The following is a 20,535-nucleotide window of genomic DNA, read 5'->3' as shown; positions in this document are numbered from 1 at the left end:
ATCGCCCCACACCACCGTCTAGCCCAGTGGTCGGCAAACTGCGGCTCTGTTGACTAATAAGTTTGCCGACCATTGGGATAGGGGCTTAATCACAAGGAACAACAACAGCCTGTAATTATTGGAATCGAGAGTCTAGGTCAGTGGTTGGCAAACTAATTAGTCAACAGAGCCGCAGTTTGCCGACCACTGGTCTAGCCCATCAGATCGCCGTGCTTTGCAGCTTTCTAATCAAACCAGTTCAGGAAAAGAGCTGGTCATTTTACACAGTCACACTAATATGTTAATTCTCCCACTCATTTGCATTTTTAAAGCCTTTTATCTCTTTTGTAGGTTCAACTGATGCTCATGTGTTGAAGACATTTCAGGCTTCACTTAACAGATGGGGGAATTTAGAGGGACACTGGGACCAAAGAGGAAGGAAGGAGGGTGAGTTGGTTTGGAAGGCCCTTGTCTTCCCCTGAAAATTTTTTGGAGTGTAGACTCAAAAGCAGCCGCAACACCAATGGGAGGGCAGGCTTGGCTGAACTTGCCTCCTGCACACCCTGGGCTGGGTAAGCAATAACTGCAGCTGCTGCAGACCTGTCCCCAGAAGCTAGAGGGTGAGGACAGACTGTGGAGTTGGCTGCTTGCTGGCTTCCTGCCACCCCCCACACTCAGAATGGCTGGCTCCTCTTCATCTTAAAGTCTCAACTTAAATGTTCTCTTGGAGCAGACCATCCTGACAGCCCTACTTAGAGAGGTTCCTCATGGTGATTCTCTGTGTTGGCAGCTGTTTTCCTTCATTGCGTTTTTCAAAGTTTGTGATTATTTTATTTGTTTATTTACTTATCCTTCTTGTCCCCATTTGGACCAATAAGGTTTAAGAGGACAGAAACCAGTCTGCATTAATCCCCACTGTGCTCATAGCATAATGTCTGCACCTAGTAGATATTAAGTATTTGTAGCAGGAATAACTAAATAGCTGTCCTTTCACCACCGGGCACTTAATGAATAGTCCTTGAGCTGCACTCACTGTCCCCAGTAGCTATCCCAGTGCTGAAAGACTTGAGAGCAGCTGGTTCACCTCACTGCTGCGGTAGGGGTGGGGTCGGGAATCAGAAAAAAATGATGACTTTGAAATAGGCAAAAATCACTAGGAGTCCTTTTTAGCACCCTGTTGAGTAATCAAAATTTCATTGTCTTTGAGCTATTTTTCAACTTTTTAAGTTATATAAAACTGAGAAAAATACAAATGGTTCTTGTCAATGGAGATGAAAACAAACGTTGTCTGGTGGAGGAGCAATTGATTATTGCCCTGAGGCTATTGACCAATTTTGAATCTATTTGTACATTCATTTTAGCATTCCTGATTGCCTATATAGGTGTATTCTTTGAGTTCTCCTTTGAACGGTGGTAACATCTTGCTGGTTCCCTTATGAATTAGTTAAATAAAATCTCATATGTATGTTAATTTTATATTTGTACAAGAGTCACAATTTTAGCCTTTAAAATTTATCTTTTTCAATTGTACTTTTAATCAAATCAGAACTTTTGTGCATTAAAGGATACAATCAAGAAAGTGAGAAGACAGCTTATGGAATGGGAGAAAATATTTGCAAATCATATATCTAGAGTTTATAAAGAATGAAATTTCAACAACAACAAATAAAGAACCCAATTCAAAAATAGGCAAAGGACTTGAGTAAACAATTCTCCAAAGAAGATATAAAAATGGTCAATAAGCACATGACAAGACGCTCAGTACATTAGTCATTAGGGAAATCCAATCGAAACTACATTGAGCCCTGTTTTGGCTCAGTGGATAGAGCGTTGACCTGCTGGACTGAAGGGTCCCAGGTTTGATTCCTGTCAAGGGCACATGCCCTGGTTGCAGGCTTCATTGCCAGTAGGGGGAGTGCAGGAGACAGCTGATCAATGATTCTCATCATTGATGTTCCTATCTCTCTCTCCCTCCCCCTTCCTCTCTGAAATTCAATAAAAATATATTTTAAAAAAACAACAAAGAACAGAAAATAACAAGTATTGATGAGAAGGTGGAGAAGGTAGGAATGTAAAATGGTAGCTATTGTGGAAAACAGTTTGGTAGTTTGTCAAAAGATTAAACATAACACTCTCATATGACCCAGCAATTTTACTCTTATGTATGCATCAAAAGAATTGAAAGCAGGGATTCCAACAGATATTTGTACACCAGTGTTCATAGCATTATTCACAATAGCCAAAAGGTAAAAACAACCCAAGTGTCTATCCAAATATGAAAGGATAAACAAAATGTGGTCTTATATGCAGTGAATAGTATTCAGCCATTAAAAGGGTATAAGCAGGGACACATCAGCATGTAGATGGTCCTCTGAGCCCTGGGGATGACTGGGAGTGTAGGTAGAGAACACTCAGCCCCAGCCTTGCTGAACACCAGGAGCCTGAGACGGCAAAGACTCGTTGGAAGAGAGAAAACTGAGTGTGGTTCGTAGAAGCCAAGACAGACCTTATTCCCGATGTCTGGCAACTCATTGTCCAGTGACTTGGGGTCACTTCAGCTGCTGCTTGCCCTGGGAGATGGCACTGTCCAATAGAGTAATACGTCATAAACAGAACATATTATTGTCAGAAATTGTGCTAAATAGTATAGTATACAGAAGGATAATGTCAAAAAAACAAATCCGGATTTAGTTAGGAGCAACTTTTATTCAAAAAGGTTATTGCAAAGGGGGAAAGGAACCATTGCAATAGGGGAAGAGCCCTATTGCAACAGGGAGAACCTGCAAGTATCTCAAACGTCAGGCAAATAAAGGTCTTCTTTTATAGAGAGGTGTGAACAAGGCTCGAGAGAACCGAATGTGGGGAAATGGAATGAAAGGGTGGTGTGATCAGATGGTAGATCAGAGAATAGTTTATGCTGAGGCCAGTCTGTTCACAGGAGGGGCTGTATGCTGGCTCAGGCTGAGGGTAGGCCAAAGTTCAGGGGCTTGGAGGAAGGAAAGAAGCTTAGCCAAAGTTTGGTTAACAAACATCTTGTTCCAATTGATCAGTGGGGGTGAGTGGTGCAGTTCATCATTTATGAGGCAAAGAATGGGAATTTAGAGGGTCCGAGTTTAGCTTTCTCCCAGGTTAAATAGTCTTATCTAAGTCATGTGGAAAAGAGTGGTGGTTTGCAGTAAGCTGTTTTCCAGAATACAAAAATGGGGGTCGGGGGGCGGGTAAACAAAGTGTGTCACTGAAAAAGTTCTGCTTATGAATCCAAGTATTACGTTGGGTGCTGTTGCTTTTACATAGCCAAAGTAAGGCAAGGCATGAACTCTCCATCTCCTGTTACCACTGTTCCTTTAAACCTATCCGGTCATTTATGTTATCTGTGTGTGTTTATGTATGTCCATTTCCTACCAACAATTATCACCTTCAGTTACCAGGACATCTAATCAAAGAGGTTTTACTTTCAGAGAATATGTTAACTAAGGCATCATTTAGGCACACGTAATTGCTTACTATGTACACCTAACTGCCTGACCACATAATAATGATGACATGCATCCTTAGACATGTGGCAGACCCACTGCACGGGACATTTCACTTCATTATACAAGCACACTCCCTACATGGTCAACCTGTGTTCATAAATTTTAAAATCATGTGATACGGTCAACTCTTACTTGGTGCTTGCTTACATCTTATAAGAGAAGCTCTTGGTGTCATTGGTGAATAAGGCAGGTCTGGGCCTGGGAGGATATAACTCCCTTTCCTTTGGATGCAAAGTCAGTGCAGTTTGTGGCACAGAATTAAACCTGTGGTCGAAGCATTTTGAACATGAACATGAAGTCCTCTGTCTCTGAAGCATTTCCTGTCTTCCTTCTCTCATGGCCAGGGCCCCAACCTGGTGTTCCCACAGGCTTCTGGGACTATTCCAATTGCCCATAGCACTGAACTATAAGGACCTATTTCTGTGCCTGTGTCCCACCTAGAATTTGAACTTGATGAGGGGAATTATATCTTTTCCATGATTACAGGCTCAGGTCTAGCCAACCCTTGAGGAAGGGTCCAGAGGTACAATACCTATAACCTTCATTAATATAGTGAGTCTCTCCACTTGCACATTTATACCCAAGGATATTATATGACAAAAAATAGTGCATCTGTTTTCCGGTGACGTTTAGTGTTCCCAGTCTCTGTTTCTCATCTCATCTGACCTGCTAAGTATCTCCCTATCTCTTAATCACAAGGCTCTTTATCCATGATGGCCTCAGAGAGGGGTTCTATAGACATCCTGTCTCTGCTTTTGCCTCCTGGGAACAAGCCTAATAATGACAATTAATTCATTTGGCTAATTGGTATATTGCTGTCTTTCCACTTTGCTTCACAGTGTTCATTCACGCTCGGGCAGCCTCCTCCTGGCACTTACACAAGCAAGGGTCTGACCTTTGACCAGCTTGCAAAAGATAGCTATTAGACTTCATCTCTACTCATGGACTGAGCTTTACTACAGAGGCTGTGGAGCTGCCTTCTGCCAGATTCTGGCTTATAAATGTACAGGAAGTGCAGGCTGACCTTGCCAAGTGTTCAAGGCCTGGGCGCTTGCAGTCCTTTGGGTGCTGACTAGCATCTTTTTAAACACTTATAGAGCCCCCTGTCTGCTTCCATCTCAGTGCCTACAGGAAATTTGTCTTTGACTGTGCAAGCATTTAAATAGCATCATTTCTGAAGCCTCAGGAAATCCCACCTATGCACTCTCCAATCTATTCTGTCACTTCCATTTGCCAATTGGAGTCAAAGTTTAAAAAACCGAAAGGAACAGTTACATTTAAAAATGTACACTTTTTGTTGAAATGTTACATACATATATAACAACGCACAAATCATAGGTGCAAATGGACCACTCATGTAATGAATAGAACCAGGTCGTTAGAAGCACCCTAGCACCCTCCCCCCCCACTGCCACCACTGCCTTGTGCCTACTTCTAGTCTCCTCCCTTACACACACCAGGAAAACGACTATGCTGGCTGGTAACAGATAACTTCTGCTTTTGTCCTTTACATAAATGGGGTCATGTTATATGTGTTATTTTGCATATCCAAATGCTGCTTTGGCTCAGCATTATGTTGATGAGATTTATCCATGCTCTTCCATATATAGTTGTACTTTGTTCATTTTTATTGCTGTATAGCATTTCATTGTGTGAATAAACTGCTATTTGTTTAACGATTCTAATGTGATGGACATTTGGATTGCTTCCAGATCTGAGTTATAAACATTGCTGTCATTATCACTAGTGCTTTCTAATATAGGTCTTTTGATGAACATAGGTACACTTTTCTGTTGAAAATACACTGGGGAATGGAATATATAAGATATAGGATATATACATTTGGCATTAGTAGGTACTATCAAACACCTTTTCTGAGGTGGCTACCCATTTACATTCCCACCAGCAGCATATAAGAGTTATAGTCATGACACATCTTCATCAGCACTAGATCTGTTTGTCCATTTAGGTATTCTGGTGGGTGTGTAATAATGTGCATTGTGTTCTTAATTTTAATTTCTCTGATAACTAGTAACGATGAGCACTTCACTTCATGTGCATTGGCCACTTGAATATCTTTTTAAAAAAATATATTTCTTTATTGATTTCAGAGAGGAAGGGAGAGAGAGAGAGAGAGAGAGAGAAGAGAGAGAGAGAGAGAGAGAGAGAGAGAGAGAGAGAGAGAGAAAGAGAGAAACATCAATGATGAGAGAGAATCATTGATTGGCTGCCTCCTGCATGACCCCTACTGGGATGGAACCTGCAACCCCATCAGGTGCCCCTTGACCAGAATCAAAACTGGGACCCTTCAGTCTGCAGGCCAATGCTCTATCCACTGAGCCAAACTGTCTAGGGCTGAATATCTTTTTTGTTTTTTGCGAATTTTAGGGGTGGGGGGTTATATCATTTACTTAATAATTTTTTAAAATAATTTTATTGATTTCATAGAGTAAGGGAGAAGGAGAGAGAGACAGAAACATCAATGATGAGGAAGAATCATTGATAGGCTACCTTCCGCACCCCTCTCCCCAACCAGGGATGGAGCCCACAACCTGGACATGTGCCCTGACCGGAATCTAACGGTGACCTCCTGGTTCCTAGGTCAATCCTCAACCACACTGGCTGGGCAATAATTTTTAAAGTTCTTTTTATATTCTGATAAAGTGTTGAATATGCATATTGCAATATTTTCTCCCATCTTGTGAACTTAATGCTTCTTTTTCTTTTTTAATATATTTTATTGATTTTTTACAGAGAGGAAGGGAGAGGGATAGAGAGTTAGAAACATCGATGAGAGAGAAACATCGATCAGCTGCCTCCTGCACACCCCCTACTGGAGATGTGCCCGCAACCAAGGTACATGCCCTTGACCGGAATCGAACCTGGGACCTTTCAGTCTGTAGGCCGACGCTCTATCCACTGAGCCAAACCGGTTAGGGCTTCTTTTTCTTAATAGTCTTTTAAATGAGTCCTTTGTGCTAGCTGTTTATGTTTCGTATCAAAGAAAAGTTTTCCCACTATAAAGAAGCTATCATGAAATATCATGAAGATGTTTTCTTTGAAATTAACTTTTGTGTATGGTGTGAGGTAAGAATCAAGATTATTTTTTACCATATTATTCTGTTGACTCAGAACTATTTATTGAAAAATTCATACTTAAACCTATACCATTAATCATGGGATTATATACGTATGGATCCATTTTTGGACCATTTCCAAGAAACAGTTAATTGTTAAACGTATTCTCAAGAAAGAATGCCTGTAATCTGATTCTTTCTTCAAGTAGCATTTATTATATGTTTATTATGAACTAGGCATCATGTTAACTAGCTGCATCATTTCATGTTAAACCTTATCAACCTCCCAGTTAGATAGGCACTGCTACTACCATTATCTCCATTTTATAGATAAGGAAATTAAGACTCAGCGAATTAAATAACTTGCTCAAGATTTCCCAGCTAGTAAGTATCAGAAACCTGATTTGAATGTAGGTCTGGCTGACTTTGACGTGTGTCTCTTTATTATACTGTTTTTAGAGCAGCTTTATTTTGAGGGGGGGGAAACAATACAGATGTGTGAAAGGGAGGGTGATGGAGTGTGGGGACCAACTTCCCTCACCTCCATTACATATCTATCAGAATATTTTGTTATTTTATTCGAGTTACACAGCCTTGGTACACATTTAAATTTTCACATTAATTGAAATAATGCATTTTAAAGGTGGGAACTATAGGTTCATGTCATTTACTAAGCACTTGGCATGTGATAGAATGTATTGTTGTTATTATTCTATATATTCTTTCTTTCTTACTAGCCAACTTTCAAGAGTAAGGAGTGGCTCTTACATATTTGTAACTCTGATTACTAAGGACACTGCTGTGCCCAGAGCAGGCACTAAATAAATATTTGTGGGTTTTTTAAATAGTTGTTGAGCTATAATTGCTAACTTGAGATTTCCTGATCAAGTAGGTTTTCTATCCCGTATTAATTGTTTTTAGTTTAGATCATGTGATCAATTCCTAACATATATTTTCTATTTTTTCCTCTTTCAATAACTGCTGCCTCAAAGGGGAAAATGCAGACCTGTGACTCAATGGTCTGGTAGCCACAGATCTGAAAATTTTAAAATGTATAATCAGGAGCTGCTTCCCACACAATTGAGGAGTTAAAAATAAAGAGAGAAAGAGAGCCTGAAATTAACACAGAGACAGAGAGCAAACTGGGTCTTGTTCTAGACCCTCTCCTGGTCTGTGGCTTTAAGTTTTGTGCTTCTATTTCTCATATGCAAAACAGGACAAATAACACAACAGCACAGGCTTGTTGTAAGATAAAAGGAAGCAACAGACAAAAATATACTAAGAATTGGAGGAAAATGCTATTTAATGTCAAATATTGGTAGAAAGTAAATTGAATACAAGGTACATATATGTTTGATTTTATTGATAATAAGTAAAAGAACAAAATACATATATTTTAGATATTTACTAAAAGTGGAACTGCTTGACAAAATAATTCATATAGTATAATGGTAAATTGTGAAGCTTTTTATTGCTTTAAAGTTTTTGAATAAACATTTTAATTGATGTATAATCAGATTACATTTTGAAGTAACTGAATTTACAGTAATTTAACTTACAGATTTTTAAGATCATAGTCAATGCGTCGGCAAGGCAGGATATTTCTTAATTTACTGATAAAAGGGGGCCTTGAACCAATAAGCATATTGTTATCTATTGTGTAGTGTAAAAGATATAAAATAATGAGTGTGTATTAAGTGCCAAGATTTTCTCTACACTCAGTGGTGTTCCAGTTCAATTCAACAAATATTTAATTATTGCTTGTATTTTCCAAGGACCGGTGTTGGGTACTGAGGAGGAAGCAAAGATGAATAGCACCAGCCAGAGGGAGACAAGACATTAATCCAGTGACTAGGCTACAAAGCAGAACGAAGAATCATAAAGTAGAAAAGGTAAAACACAGTGAGGACCTGGTGGAGCCTAAAATAATTTCTTTTCCTTCCTCTCTCCCTCCTTTCACATGTGCCAGGTCGCTTATCTGACAGAGAATCTGCAATCCTGTAAAATCTCCCCTGTTCATCCTTTCCTCACATTTTTATGAGCTCCCCTGCCACCAACACTGCATTTGGAATGGTATCTATTGTGTGGGTGGTAAAACGATGGACAGCTATTTTTGTTCTAATTATGAGAACGGGTTTTATTGGGCGCGGGTTGGAGGGGGCGGGTAGGGGAGAAGGAAGGAAGCAGATCTGAGACTGAGCAGCTCAGCAAGGATGCTCCGAGGAGGCGTTACTAAGGTTACTAGAAAGCGGACAGCAGGTGATATTTAGGCAGGATTTTTTCTAAAACAAAACACATTTTTAAATGAGGCGTGTGGACTTAGAGCAGCGCCACACAGTTTTAGATGTGGCCCTAGTGAGAGCAGTGCCACACAGTATTCTCAAGAGGGGAAGGGAAAGAGGCACACAAAAAAACCCAAAAAAACAAAACACAACCCTGAGGGCTGCGACTTCGAGACCGCAGGGAGCCTCTGCCTCCCCTTCCGGCCCTGTTCTCCCGCCGCCTTTGTTTCCCGGGAATCTTCTGGCTGTAGCACAAGTTCGGCTAACTCCGGGGACGGTGCCATTTAGGCGTGACACGCGTCCAAGCCGGGCCGGAAGCACCGCCCAGTCGGGACCCGTAGGGAGAGGCGGGTGGCGGCGGCGGCGGCGGTGGCGGAGCTGCGCGGCCGAGCCGGACGGGGGTGGGCCTGCAGCAGCTCGTTCAGGCCGTGGGTCGTCGCTGCAGCCGCCTAGAAAGCAGGAAACGACGACTCTGCGGGCGAACTCGGCAGAGCTGGGAGGCGGGGAAGGAGTGTGTGAGAAGGGCCGTGAGTGCATTGGGCGTTGGGGAAAAGGACCTCGAACTTGCACCTGCCATGCAAAAGTTGATGATCTTTTTTTTCTTTTCTTTTGATAGATTCTGGAGATACCCGTCGTCACCTTTCTCGAATTTCTCTCGGCCCTTGTCAGTTTATTCGTTGCCTGAAGTGAGTGAGGAGAGCATTTTAGTGCAACCGCTGAGTTGAGATGGGCATGGGATGAAGGAAGCGGCCAGAGGAAAAAAAGAAATGGGAGAGGGGACCGGGTAGGAGGTGGTGTCCTGGGATGCGGGAACTAGACGATGATGGTACCAATAGTTAGCATGTACCGGGTTTTACTGTACCAGACACTGTTCTAGAACCCTTTGAATGTGGTCATTCAATTTCCAGTCCCGTGAAGCCGGTCCTCTTCACTAACCTCACTGAGAGATGGGGACCCTGAGGCTCACAGGGTGTAGAACCTGCTCAAAGGAAGACAAATGAGACATGCAGAGCCAGGATTTGAATGCTGATCCCAGAACATACCTCTAAGCAGCACCCAGTGGTTGTTCCCTATAAAGATGTGAAGAAAGTGAGGACTTAAGGAGTGAGGGGCTGGTATGGCTTGAACAGATGTGACAGGTGGAGCAAGGAACTGATATAGAGAGAGTGTCATCCAGGAGAAGACAGATGTGAGGGTAGAGCTGGAACTGGTGCCTTATAACCTTCTCCAGTCCTGGCTCGGGCCTTCCTCTCTAGGATTGTGTGGGTCGGAAGAGAGGTATTCAGCCACACACCTCCACCGGAAAGTGGAAATATAGAAGATAGTCAAACCTCGGTTCTGAAACGTCTTCCATCTCGAACAGTTAGGTTCTCAACCAGGTTGTTCATGCAGAATTCTCTGTTGTCGAACAAAACGTTGGTTCTGAATCATGCTGATACCTGTATGATCAGTCACTGTCTCAGGCAGCAAAGGAGAGAATGTGCCAGTGTGAGTCAGTTTACTGCTAAACCTCACGTTAACCTCTCAGGAAATTGTGCTGTGAATATTTTCGTGTATTTTTTTTTTGGGGGGGGGGAGAAGGGGCTTTTGGGAGTCTGGAATGGATTAATTCAATTTACATTATTTCTAATGGGAAAAAATGATTCGGGTTTCGAACAGCCTTCCAGAACGAAGTACGTTCCAGAACCAGGCTCTACTGTAATAGATAATAGGATTTCAGGATTATGTGATACAGCCACCTTATTTAGCAGATGAAGCCCAAAGAGATGAAGTAATCTATTCAAGGTACCCAGGACTAGAAACATATATTTTGTCTTAGGTCCAGTGCAATGAAATTTAGAGTTCTTTCCTCTTTTTTTTTTTCTTAAATCATCACCTGAGGATATGTGTTTTTTGTTGTTCTTTTTAGAGAGAAAGGAAGGGAGAAAGAGAGAAACATTGATCGGTTGCCTCCCGTATGCACACTGACTGGGGATTGAACCCCCAACCTGGGTATGTGCCTGCAGGAATTGAACCTGCAACCCTTCAGTGCACAGGATGATTCCCCAACCAACTGAGCCATACATAAGGCAAACTGGTTGATGTTTCTCTCTCACATAACATTTCTCTCAAATTAATAAACATGTCCTCAAGTGAGGATTAAGGAAAGGAAGGAAAAAAATAATGTACTGTTCACAAATGCAGTAAGTCTAATGGAATATAATAAAACATTAGCATATTCCAGAGATGCAATTTGGAGTAGTGGAAATCATGGGCTTAAGAGTCTAGACAGGGGTCCTCAAAACTTTTTAAACAGGGGGCCAGTTCACTGTCCCTCAGACCATTGGAGGGTCAGACTATAGTTTAAAAAAAAACTATGAACAAATTCCTATGCACACTGCACATATCTTATTTTGAAGTAAAAAACAAAACGGCAAAAACACCCACATGTGGCCCGCGGGCCGTAGTTTGAGGACGCCTGGTCTAGTAGGTCAGCTTAGCCACCTATTTGCTCTGTATAATTGATATACTTTACATCACTTGTCCTTGATTTCTTTATCTCTAAAATGGAGATATTAGTTCCTCACTTGCAATTAGAAGCAGTGTTTGTAAGTACCTAGCATAATGTTTGGAACAAAGTTGATGATAAATACACAGCAACTGTTATTACTCCAAGTTAAATGAAAGTGAAGCATTGCTGAATCTTGAATGCAGTCACATGGCAGCTTCTAGACCTGATATTCAAAAAAAGGGTCAAGGACTAGCCTCTCGTTGGCCTAATGGTGAAAAATGTTTATTCATTTTCTGAAGGGTAAGTGTTATTTCAAAGTGAATGAAAGTTTTAGATGTGCGGATAGCCCAGGGACATTGACATATCCAACACAATCCTTTAAACTATATTGGCTTTTAAAGACAACATGTTTTTTTTAAAGATAGTTTATTTTTGAACTATTCTGTTTCGTGAATAGTGAGCAACTTAGGTTCTAAGTAACTGACTTTATACTTTACAGATGCATGGTCATGGAGGCTATGACTCTGATTTTAGTGATGATGAACACTGTGGAGAATCTAGCAAAAGGAAAAAAAGGTAATTTTTTTATTGAGCTGTGCTTTGGATCCTTTCTAGACTGAGATGAAACGTAAAGAAATAATATTGAAAGTTTTTGGATTGTGTTTGTATGCGAAGACAATGATGTTCTACTGAATTAATTTTTGTTTAAAGATTTGAGAACAGCCAAAACCGGTTTGGCTCAGTGGATAGAGCGTCGGTCTGCGGACTGAAAGGTCCCAGGTTCGATTCCGGTCAAGGGCATGTAACTTGGTTGCGGGCACATCCCCAGTGGGGAGTGTGCAGGAGGCGGCTGGTCGATGTTTCTCTCTCATCGATGTTTCTAGCTCTCTATTCCTCTCTCTTCCTCTCTGTGAAAAATCAATAAAATATATTTAAAAAAATAAAATAAAATAAAATAAAGATTTGAGAACAGTTATGTGAAAAATAAGAAAATGTTTATGCCGTGAAGGGATTTATGGAAGTGCAAGGGGAAGAAGGACTTTTTATTTGCAGATGTCATAGCTAAGAAGGGGCGTGGTTGGTGGTCCCTTTGCTAGTGCTTTACTTCAGAATAAGCTTAGTGTAGGGGAGTTAATGGGAGTTTTTATGATTGGAAGGAACAAGATCCATCAGCCAATAAAGCTACTACATCTTGGTGGGATTGCTATTAGGGGTGTGGTTTTCAGCTTCTAGTGCTTAGAAACTTGATTTTATCTAGTAACTTAGGAGTAGTTGACTGATTGATTAATCAAACTTATAAAAATTGGTTTATTATTTTACACTGAGAGCAATATATTAGACATACTAATTGAGACTGAATATTTTTGTTGGGTATTCAAGTCTACGTGGATAACCAAAAGAATAGAAAGAATTATAACAAACTAGAGGCCCGGTGCACAAAATTTGTGCATGGGGGGTGGTGTCCCTCAGCCCAGCCTGCACCCTCTCCAATCTAGGACCCCTTGGACATGCCTCTCACAATCCAGGACCACTGGTTCCTAACCGCTCGCCTGCCTGCCTGCCTGATTGCCCCTAACTGCTTATGCCTGGCAGCCTGATTGCCCCTAACTGCTCCCCTGCCAGCCCAATCAACACCTAACTGCTCCCCAGCTGGCCCAATCGCCCCCAACTGCCCTCCCCTGCTGGCCCGATTGTTCCCAATTGCCCTCCCCTGCTGGCCCAATCGCCCCAAACTGCTCTCCCCTGCTGGCCCTATTGCTCCCAACTGGCCTCCCCTGCCGACCTGGTCGCTCCAAGCAGCCTGCTGTTCAGTGGTTTAGTCGTCCTTCACTAACCCCCCTGCCTGCCTGGTTGCCCCACACAGCCTGCTGTTCAGTCGTCCGTTCTGTTGTTTCGGTCATGATGGCCCCTGGCTTTTTATATATTAGGACTAGAGGCCTGGTGCACGAAATTCGTGCACGGGGGAGGGTGTCCCTCAGTCCAGCCTGCATCCTCTCCAATCCAGGACTGCTGGCTCCCAACTGCTCGCCTGCCTGCCTTCCTGATTGCCCCTAACTGCTTCTGCCTGCCAACCTGCTTACCCCCTAACCACTCCCCTGCCAGCCTGGTCACCCCTAACTGCCCTCCCCTGCAGGCCTGGTCCCCTCCAACTGCTCTCCCCTACAGGCCTGGGTCCCCCCCCAGCTGCCCTTCCCTGCAGGCCAGGTCACCCCCAACTTCCCTCCTCTGCCGGCCTGGTCACCCCTAACTGCCCTCCCCTGCAGGCCTGATCACCCCCAACTTCCCTCCCTTGCAGGCCTGGTCCCTCTCAACTGTCCTCCCCTGCTGGCCATGTTGTGGTGGCCATCTTGTGTCCACATGGGGGCAGCCATCTTTGACCACATGGGAGCAGCCATCTTGTGTGTTGGAGTGATGGTCAATTTGCATATTACTCTTTTATTAGATAGGATTACATTTTATGGTGCTTTCCATTTTTAAGATTTTTCATTCAAAAATATTACTTTGTAAGAACAGAATTTGAGCAAATCTAGTTAGATAGTCTCCTCTGCTCTAGGGTTACATATTTCTATCTAACTAGGGCTAACCATTATAGTCTATATTACCTATAACCAGTCCTTCTTTTCATATAATCAGTTCCCAAAAACTTTGATATCTCTACTTCACAAACAGGGAAATTGTGGCACAAAAAACTTAAATAATTTAATTTTATTTAACATTAAGATAGTGAATGACAGAGCCAGAATTTGAACCCAGGAACCTTGGGGGTCAGACACTGGGACTCATACATTTGTTAGTTTCATCTCCATTTTATAGGTATAAAAGAAAGTTAAGATATTAATTAAGACATGTAAGGAAACATAAAATGTATCATTAAAGATCAGTCTTTAAGTCTTTTTTAAGTTAAGACTTAAATTCTTTAAAACATGTTGTGAAAATATAAAGAAATAAGAAACCCTTTGAGAAAAACTAACTCTTAATAATTTTTCTTCTCGATAAACCAGGACCACTGAAGATGATTTACTGCTCCAAAAGCCATTTCAGAAAGAAAAACATGGAAAGGTGGTACATAAACAGGTTGCAGAAGAATTGCTGGATAGGTATAGTATTTCAACATAAATCACTTTTTTTGATTTAAGATGTTTTTGTAAGCTCGGGGACTTGAAGATTTGAATATATTAATTAGAATATAGACATTGGAATTTGCTTAAAATAAAATTTGTCTTAACAGGGAAGAAGCAAGAAATAGAAGGTTTCATCTCATAGCTATGGATGCTGTATCCTTTTTATATTTCTAGGTTTTTAGAACAAATAGAATATTTTAAAATCTTTTTTACTTTATGAAAATCTTATAAAGCGAAATTAATACTTTACTTTTAAAGTGTTTATTGAATTTTGTCATTTCTACTTTTGAGTACAGTTCTTTTTTTTTAAATAATACTGTATATAAAAAAGATTGAGGGACAAAAATAATAAAACATATTCCCAATGTTCCAAAAACAGGTTTACAAAGTTAATGAACTTGCAAATATTTTTTCTAACCTGTTTTGCCATGCTCTCAACATTTCTCATTTTAATACTATGCTTGCCTTCTGTCTCATTTTAACTCATTCTCTTCCTACCTGATTCTTGGGTAGTTAAGGTCTTTGTAAAATAGTATTGAAAAGTAGATCTGTCTGTAGACTGTTCTCAGGTCTGCTGTAGCTTCAACTCTCAGGCGTGAGTTGAGCCTCTTTAAGCTATACTTTGCTTCCCTGTTATGCCATGTCTCAGCTCAACTTTTTGGTAAGACTGTGGCTAATTACAGTAACTACTGCCACTGGACTTCCATATTACCGAATATTGGAAAGTGAAAGAGAGGCTAAGCAAGATCTGAAGTATTTCTAGGTGTGTTACTATGGTCAGAATTGGGAGAAGGAGACAATGTCAATTAGATACATTGCCTCCCATCTGTAGCAATCTCTTTCACTTTGTTATCATTTCTGATACTTTAAGTCATAGAAGTTTTCTTTTCAACAGTTTATTCCTCTTATCTCCTAACCCAATTGCCAATTGCTTATGTCTGCATTTCAACTTCTACTCTGCCTTCTCTGGCACTATTCATTTACGGGTGTTGGGCATCTACGTAAAGCCTGGTGAAGGTGAAAGGTCCCCTTTTCTGGCATGGGTAGAGGTGGAACATAGTTTTTTTCTGGAGTGTTTGGCTGGATTAGAGTAGTTATTGTCTAAAAGTTATCTAGTTTGTTAGACTGCCCCTCCCTTGGCTATTCAATTAGAGAAGGGTTGGGGGCCTTTTTAAAAAATCTGTGCTAGTTGGTATTTCCATCTTTCTTCACTTCCAAATCTAGGATTTAAAATGCAAAAAAGTTAATTCACTACCATGTTATACCATGGGTCCTGAGGTCTCTAGCTTCTCTCCATCTTTCAGAGCCTTCCTGTTTTGTTTTTAAAGAAATTTTTACTGATTTTTAGAGAGAGAAGAGGGGAGAGAGAAAAACATCTACAAGAGAGCGAAACATCAATTGGCTGCCTCCTGCATACCCACTTATGGGGGATTGAGCCCACAACCCAGGCATGTGGCTAACCAGGAATTGAACCAGCAACCTTTTAGTGCATGGAACAATACCCAACCAACTGAGCCACACTGGCCAGGGCTGTGTGTGTGTGTGTGTGTGTGTGTGTGTGTGTGTGTGTGTGTGTATGTGTATGTGTGTGTGTGTGTCTTTTAAGTATATAATTTCCAAGGGATTTAGCTGTTGTTGGTGGAAGGAATAGGGAGAAGTATATCTTTGTATACTCCATCTTTCTGGAAGAAAAGCCCCACCTACCACCTGTTTTGGAAATAGATTTTTAGAACCACAGCTATGCTCATTCATTTAGATGTTACCTGTGCCTGCTTTCGTACTAAAATGGCAGAACTGTACAGTTGCAACAGAGACCATATGGCCCACATATTTACAAAAAATGTTTGCTGATCCTAGCTCTAAAAGATTTAAGTGACTTGCTAAGGTCACATGATTCATGAGTGATAGACCAAGAGCTAGAACCCATATCTCCAGATATTTGGCTGTTCTCTTTTTTCTTTTCTGACATGTTAACTGTTTTGTTTCCAGTTTTGGAAGTATATTCTGATTTGATACTCTATTAGAACACATTGTGATCAATTAAGTCACTATCCTATATAATAAAAGGCTAATATGCAAATCAACCGAATGGCAAAACGACCAGTTGCTATGACGTGTACTGACCACCAGGAGGCAGATGCTCAAGGCAGCAGCTGCCCCCTGGTGGTCAGTGCACTCCCACAGGGGAGTGCTGCTCAGCCAGAAGCCGGGCTCATGACACAGAGGTGGTGGTGGGAGCCTCTCCCACCTCTGCAGCAGTGCTAAGGATGTCCGACTGACAGTGGTTTAGGCCATCCTGGACTGCGAGAGGGTGCAGGCTAGGCTGAGGGGAACCCCCTCTCCCCGCCTCTTCCTCCTCCCCCCCCCCCGCCAGCACACGATTTTTGTGCACCGGGCCTCTAGTCTTTAATATAATAGGATGTAGTCACAGACAGCATTATAGATGCAGTAAGATCTAGTATGTGTATGTTCACTTCTAGAGAGTACCATTAAGCTTTAACCTCATATATCTTGTTATACTGCACTAAAAATAAACATGACTGTGGATTCTTTGAATATTAAAAAAAGGTATAAAAATAACATTATATTAACTGTTTTTTGAAAGCCTAATGTTAGAATCTAATATTATAGAAGTTGCATCTTCTATTTTTAGAAGTTTTATTATTTATTACTAGAACAGCTAAATTATCTAATCTAATAATAGACAAATATGCAAATTGACCGCGCCTTCGCTACGCCCAAGCCACGCCCACCAGCCAATCAGGACGAGTATGCAAATTACCCAACAAAGATGGTGGCTAATTTGCATATCGAGACAGCGTCAAAGAACCCAAGAGCTGCAGAAGGGAGTAAAGCTTCGGAGAAGCAAGCAAGCGGGGGGAGGGGGGGGAGGAGCGGAGGCGGGGCCGGGGGCGAAGGGAAAAGCAGGCGGGCTGGCCGAGAAGGCGGGGCGGGCGACAAGGGAGGAGCGGAGGCGGGGTAGAGTGCAGCAGGAAATCCTATTGCAGGATTTTTCCTGCAACAGGAATGCTAGTATTTTATAATAGTGAAAGATAAATTCTACTCCTTACCTTTAATTTTTGTACTCCTTAACTTCAATTTTTCATATTGTGATGAGTAAAATGAGTGGTGGTGTGAGGCTATATGTAGTTTAGCAATAGAAGAGGAAACTTTCTTTCTCGCCAATATTGAGATGTTTTATCATGAGTAGTATCTGCTTGAAAAAAAGTTTAAAACAATATAAACAGTATTCAGTAGAAAGTGCAAGTCCCTGTTCTCTATAATGTTCATATGTAATAGTCTACTATTTACCTTTTTCTATCTCTGAATTTATAAGCATTGTATAGTATATATTTACATATTAAAAAAGCGTACTATGCTTTTTATTTCTATTCACTAATATGTCATGGACATAGAACAACTTTTAAAATCCTTAATTTTTTGCATTTCAGTATCAAAGACATGCAAAGTTTGTAAATGACTATATTTTATATTATGGTGGCAAAAAAGAAGATTTCAGGCGATTGGGGTAAGTGTCATGAAGTTCAATTGGAGGGGAGAGTGGAGATCTTTAAAGACCCATAGCTACTATGTCTTCAGGTTCTGTAGTTTTCCTCTGTTCCCATTCTGTAATTTTCCTCCGCTTTCCTCTGTTGTATCATAAAATGGAGAGACCATCCATAGCTTCTAGCTAAGTAGCTTCTCAAGAACCCCATTTCTCTGGCAACAGGTAGCCTGCAGAGCTACGGCTGCCCCTGGCAATAACAGATTGTGAGGAATACACATGTACCTGATTATGCAGGGTGTTTTGTTGTTGTTGTTGTTTTTGAGGCTCTTTGAACTTTTAAACCTCAGTGTTTGGGATTGCTTTTTTTAAGGTAGGGAAAACAAGAAACCTCACTCTAATATTTCCCACACGTGAAATTGCTTCCTATATTTTGGGTTCTTCTCTTGAGAGCCTCTTGGTTTTGTGTGGGTTTTTCCCTCTGACTTAACAATTTTCTGAATTGGGAGACCCCTAGAACACTTCATACCATATCATCTATCCCAAACTTACCTCCCTCTCAATTGGGCCTGTACTCCCCTACAATCCCTTGTTTTACCCCTAAACTGTTAGAATCCGGAAAAATTATACCCTTCAACTCTCTTCCTTACTGTCTCCTAGGAAGCTATAGTAAAATGAGGAATGGAAAACTCGTCATATAATTTTAAAACTAGATCTCAATAGGGTAGTGTTAGTGGCATTCTTGTATTTTCTGAAAGTTATTTTCATACATTTTCCCTTGTCCATTTAATGTTTACTCAGATTTCTCATTCTAGCTTTGGTTATTTAGCACCATATGTACAATTGAAATCAGTGCCAGAGATGGATGGGTTTCTTATCCATTTAAATTGCTTCTGTCGTAGCACTCTTTATAGTGCCTTTGAAAAGTACTGAAATAATTTTTACAAATATATGTACATATATGCATACACATAAAACTGTCTTTATCTTTGTGTATTTTATTTTTACTTAGGTCTTCAAAAGCCTCACAAACTGTTTAACTTTCTAAATTTGACTAATTCAGTGTTTATATTAGATTGAAATAGTTTTATTTTCCAGGGAAAATGACAAGACAGACATGGATGTTATACGAGAAAATCATAGATTCCTATGGAATGAGGAGGACGAAGTGGACATGAATTGGTAATTTTAGTCATCTGACACATAATGCACCAAATGCTTTTGTTCTATCTCTCTTACCCTGCATAGAACAAATCTGAATTGAGGACATAAAACCATGCTTCAGATTACTGAATCTAGTTTGGTTCTTTTGGTAACTTTTAGCAGTTTTAACTGACTTCTCATTGCTTGAGTTTGTCTTAAAAAAAGAAAAACATTTAAAAAATGATTTTGTTGCCCTGTAAAATGCTTCTTTTCAAATTTTTAAAATATTTTGGAAAAAAAGTAATACCTTAAAATGGTCCTAAAAATCCAAACATTACAAAGGCTAAAAAGTGAAGAGTAAGGCTCTTTCTCATGTCTGACTGTCAGTCTTCTAGATTCCCTCCCCCCAGAGCAACTATAATAGTTTATATTCAGAATTCTATGCATGTATAAGTAATAGACATCTTTTAAAACATTTACATCATATGCATTATTTATTTGACATTGCTTCCAAGTAGCAAACTATGGTTAAATTTCTAAAGGAAGATTTATATTTTTTTATGAATCTAGGGAGAAAAGACTTGCAAAGAAATACTATGATAAATTATTCAAGGAATACTGCATAGCAGATCTCAGTAGATACAAAGAAAATAAGGTATGCCTTCCAAATATTTCTATAAGAAGGTTCTTATAAAAGTAAAGTGTTACTTTTATTACACTGTATTACCCCTCATTATTCTTTTAAAGATGAGATTCTAGTCTAAAGTGCCCTGTATCTATAAAGTATCATTTGGACCATTTAACTCTGCAGCTGTGGAACTTACAAAGGGCCCCTTAGTCAAGGGTGCTTCTTTGTGAGCTGAGGCAAACAAGTCTAAAATTAAACACAAGTGGCTACTGGATCCTGTTTTCATCTTGACTCTAGTCTAGAGCCTCTCATGATTATAATGAATGATTTGACACTGCAGAATGATGTCTTGTTTCACAGATGAAATTGATTGTGACTATTTTTTCCAAATTGATTATCATTTGTAAAGAGGCAGATGCACATCTTTTATTATAGAAATGTCTATTCCAGTAAAATTAACTTATCCGCTAATTAGTAATGGCAGATTTTCATTCCCACTTTACATCTTATTTTAGTTAATATTAAAGGGATTATTATTCCTATCGCATATTTCACATTTGTAGCTAGAGAAGGTGACCCAAGAACATATGATCTCAGTTTGAAGTGGCAGGGGAGGTAATGTTGCATAAATCTATATGTTTGGATTATGTACATTTATATTAAGAAAGACAACCTGTTTAAAAAAGCTGTCTTAAATTTATTTATTATAAGGAGTTTGTTTTCATTTAAATAGTTAAAACTCAGAACCATGGTTGGTTTAATTTTTCAGTAG

The 20,535-nt window shown here is 40.3% G+C and overlaps 1 protein-coding gene across 5 annotated transcripts in view; it reads left to right on the top strand.

The window, feature by feature from the left end:
* LOC307112730 (protein FRA10AC1) overlaps positions 1–20,535 on the top strand; it is a 509,765-nt gene that overhangs the window by 466,823 nt on the left and 22,407 nt on the right. The window contains exons 1-8 of one of the 5 annotated variants that reach the window (XM_079793660.1): positions 8,368–8,484; positions 9,491–9,560; positions 11,865–11,941; positions 14,368–14,463; positions 14,595–14,640; positions 17,940–18,016; positions 19,091–19,174; positions 19,706–19,790. In XM_079793660.1, coding sequence (XP_079649786.1) covers positions 11,865–11,941; positions 14,368–14,463; positions 14,595–14,640; positions 17,940–18,016; positions 19,091–19,174; positions 19,706–19,790 — 465 coding nt within the window. In that variant the 5' untranslated portion in view covers positions 8,368–8,484; positions 9,491–9,560. The other 4 variants (XM_079793659.1, XM_079793658.1, XM_079793657.1 and 1 more) reach the window with 4 other exon arrangements.

The sequence above is a fragment of the Cnephaeus nilssonii genome (genome assembly GCF_951640355.1).
Source record: "Cnephaeus nilssonii genome assembly, chromosome: 16".
Taxonomy (NCBI): Eukaryota; Metazoa; Chordata; class Mammalia; order Chiroptera; family Vespertilionidae; genus Cnephaeus; species Cnephaeus nilssonii.
The sequence above is the reverse complement of the archived record's forward strand: the minus strand, read 5'-3'. Positions and strand labels throughout refer to the sequence as shown.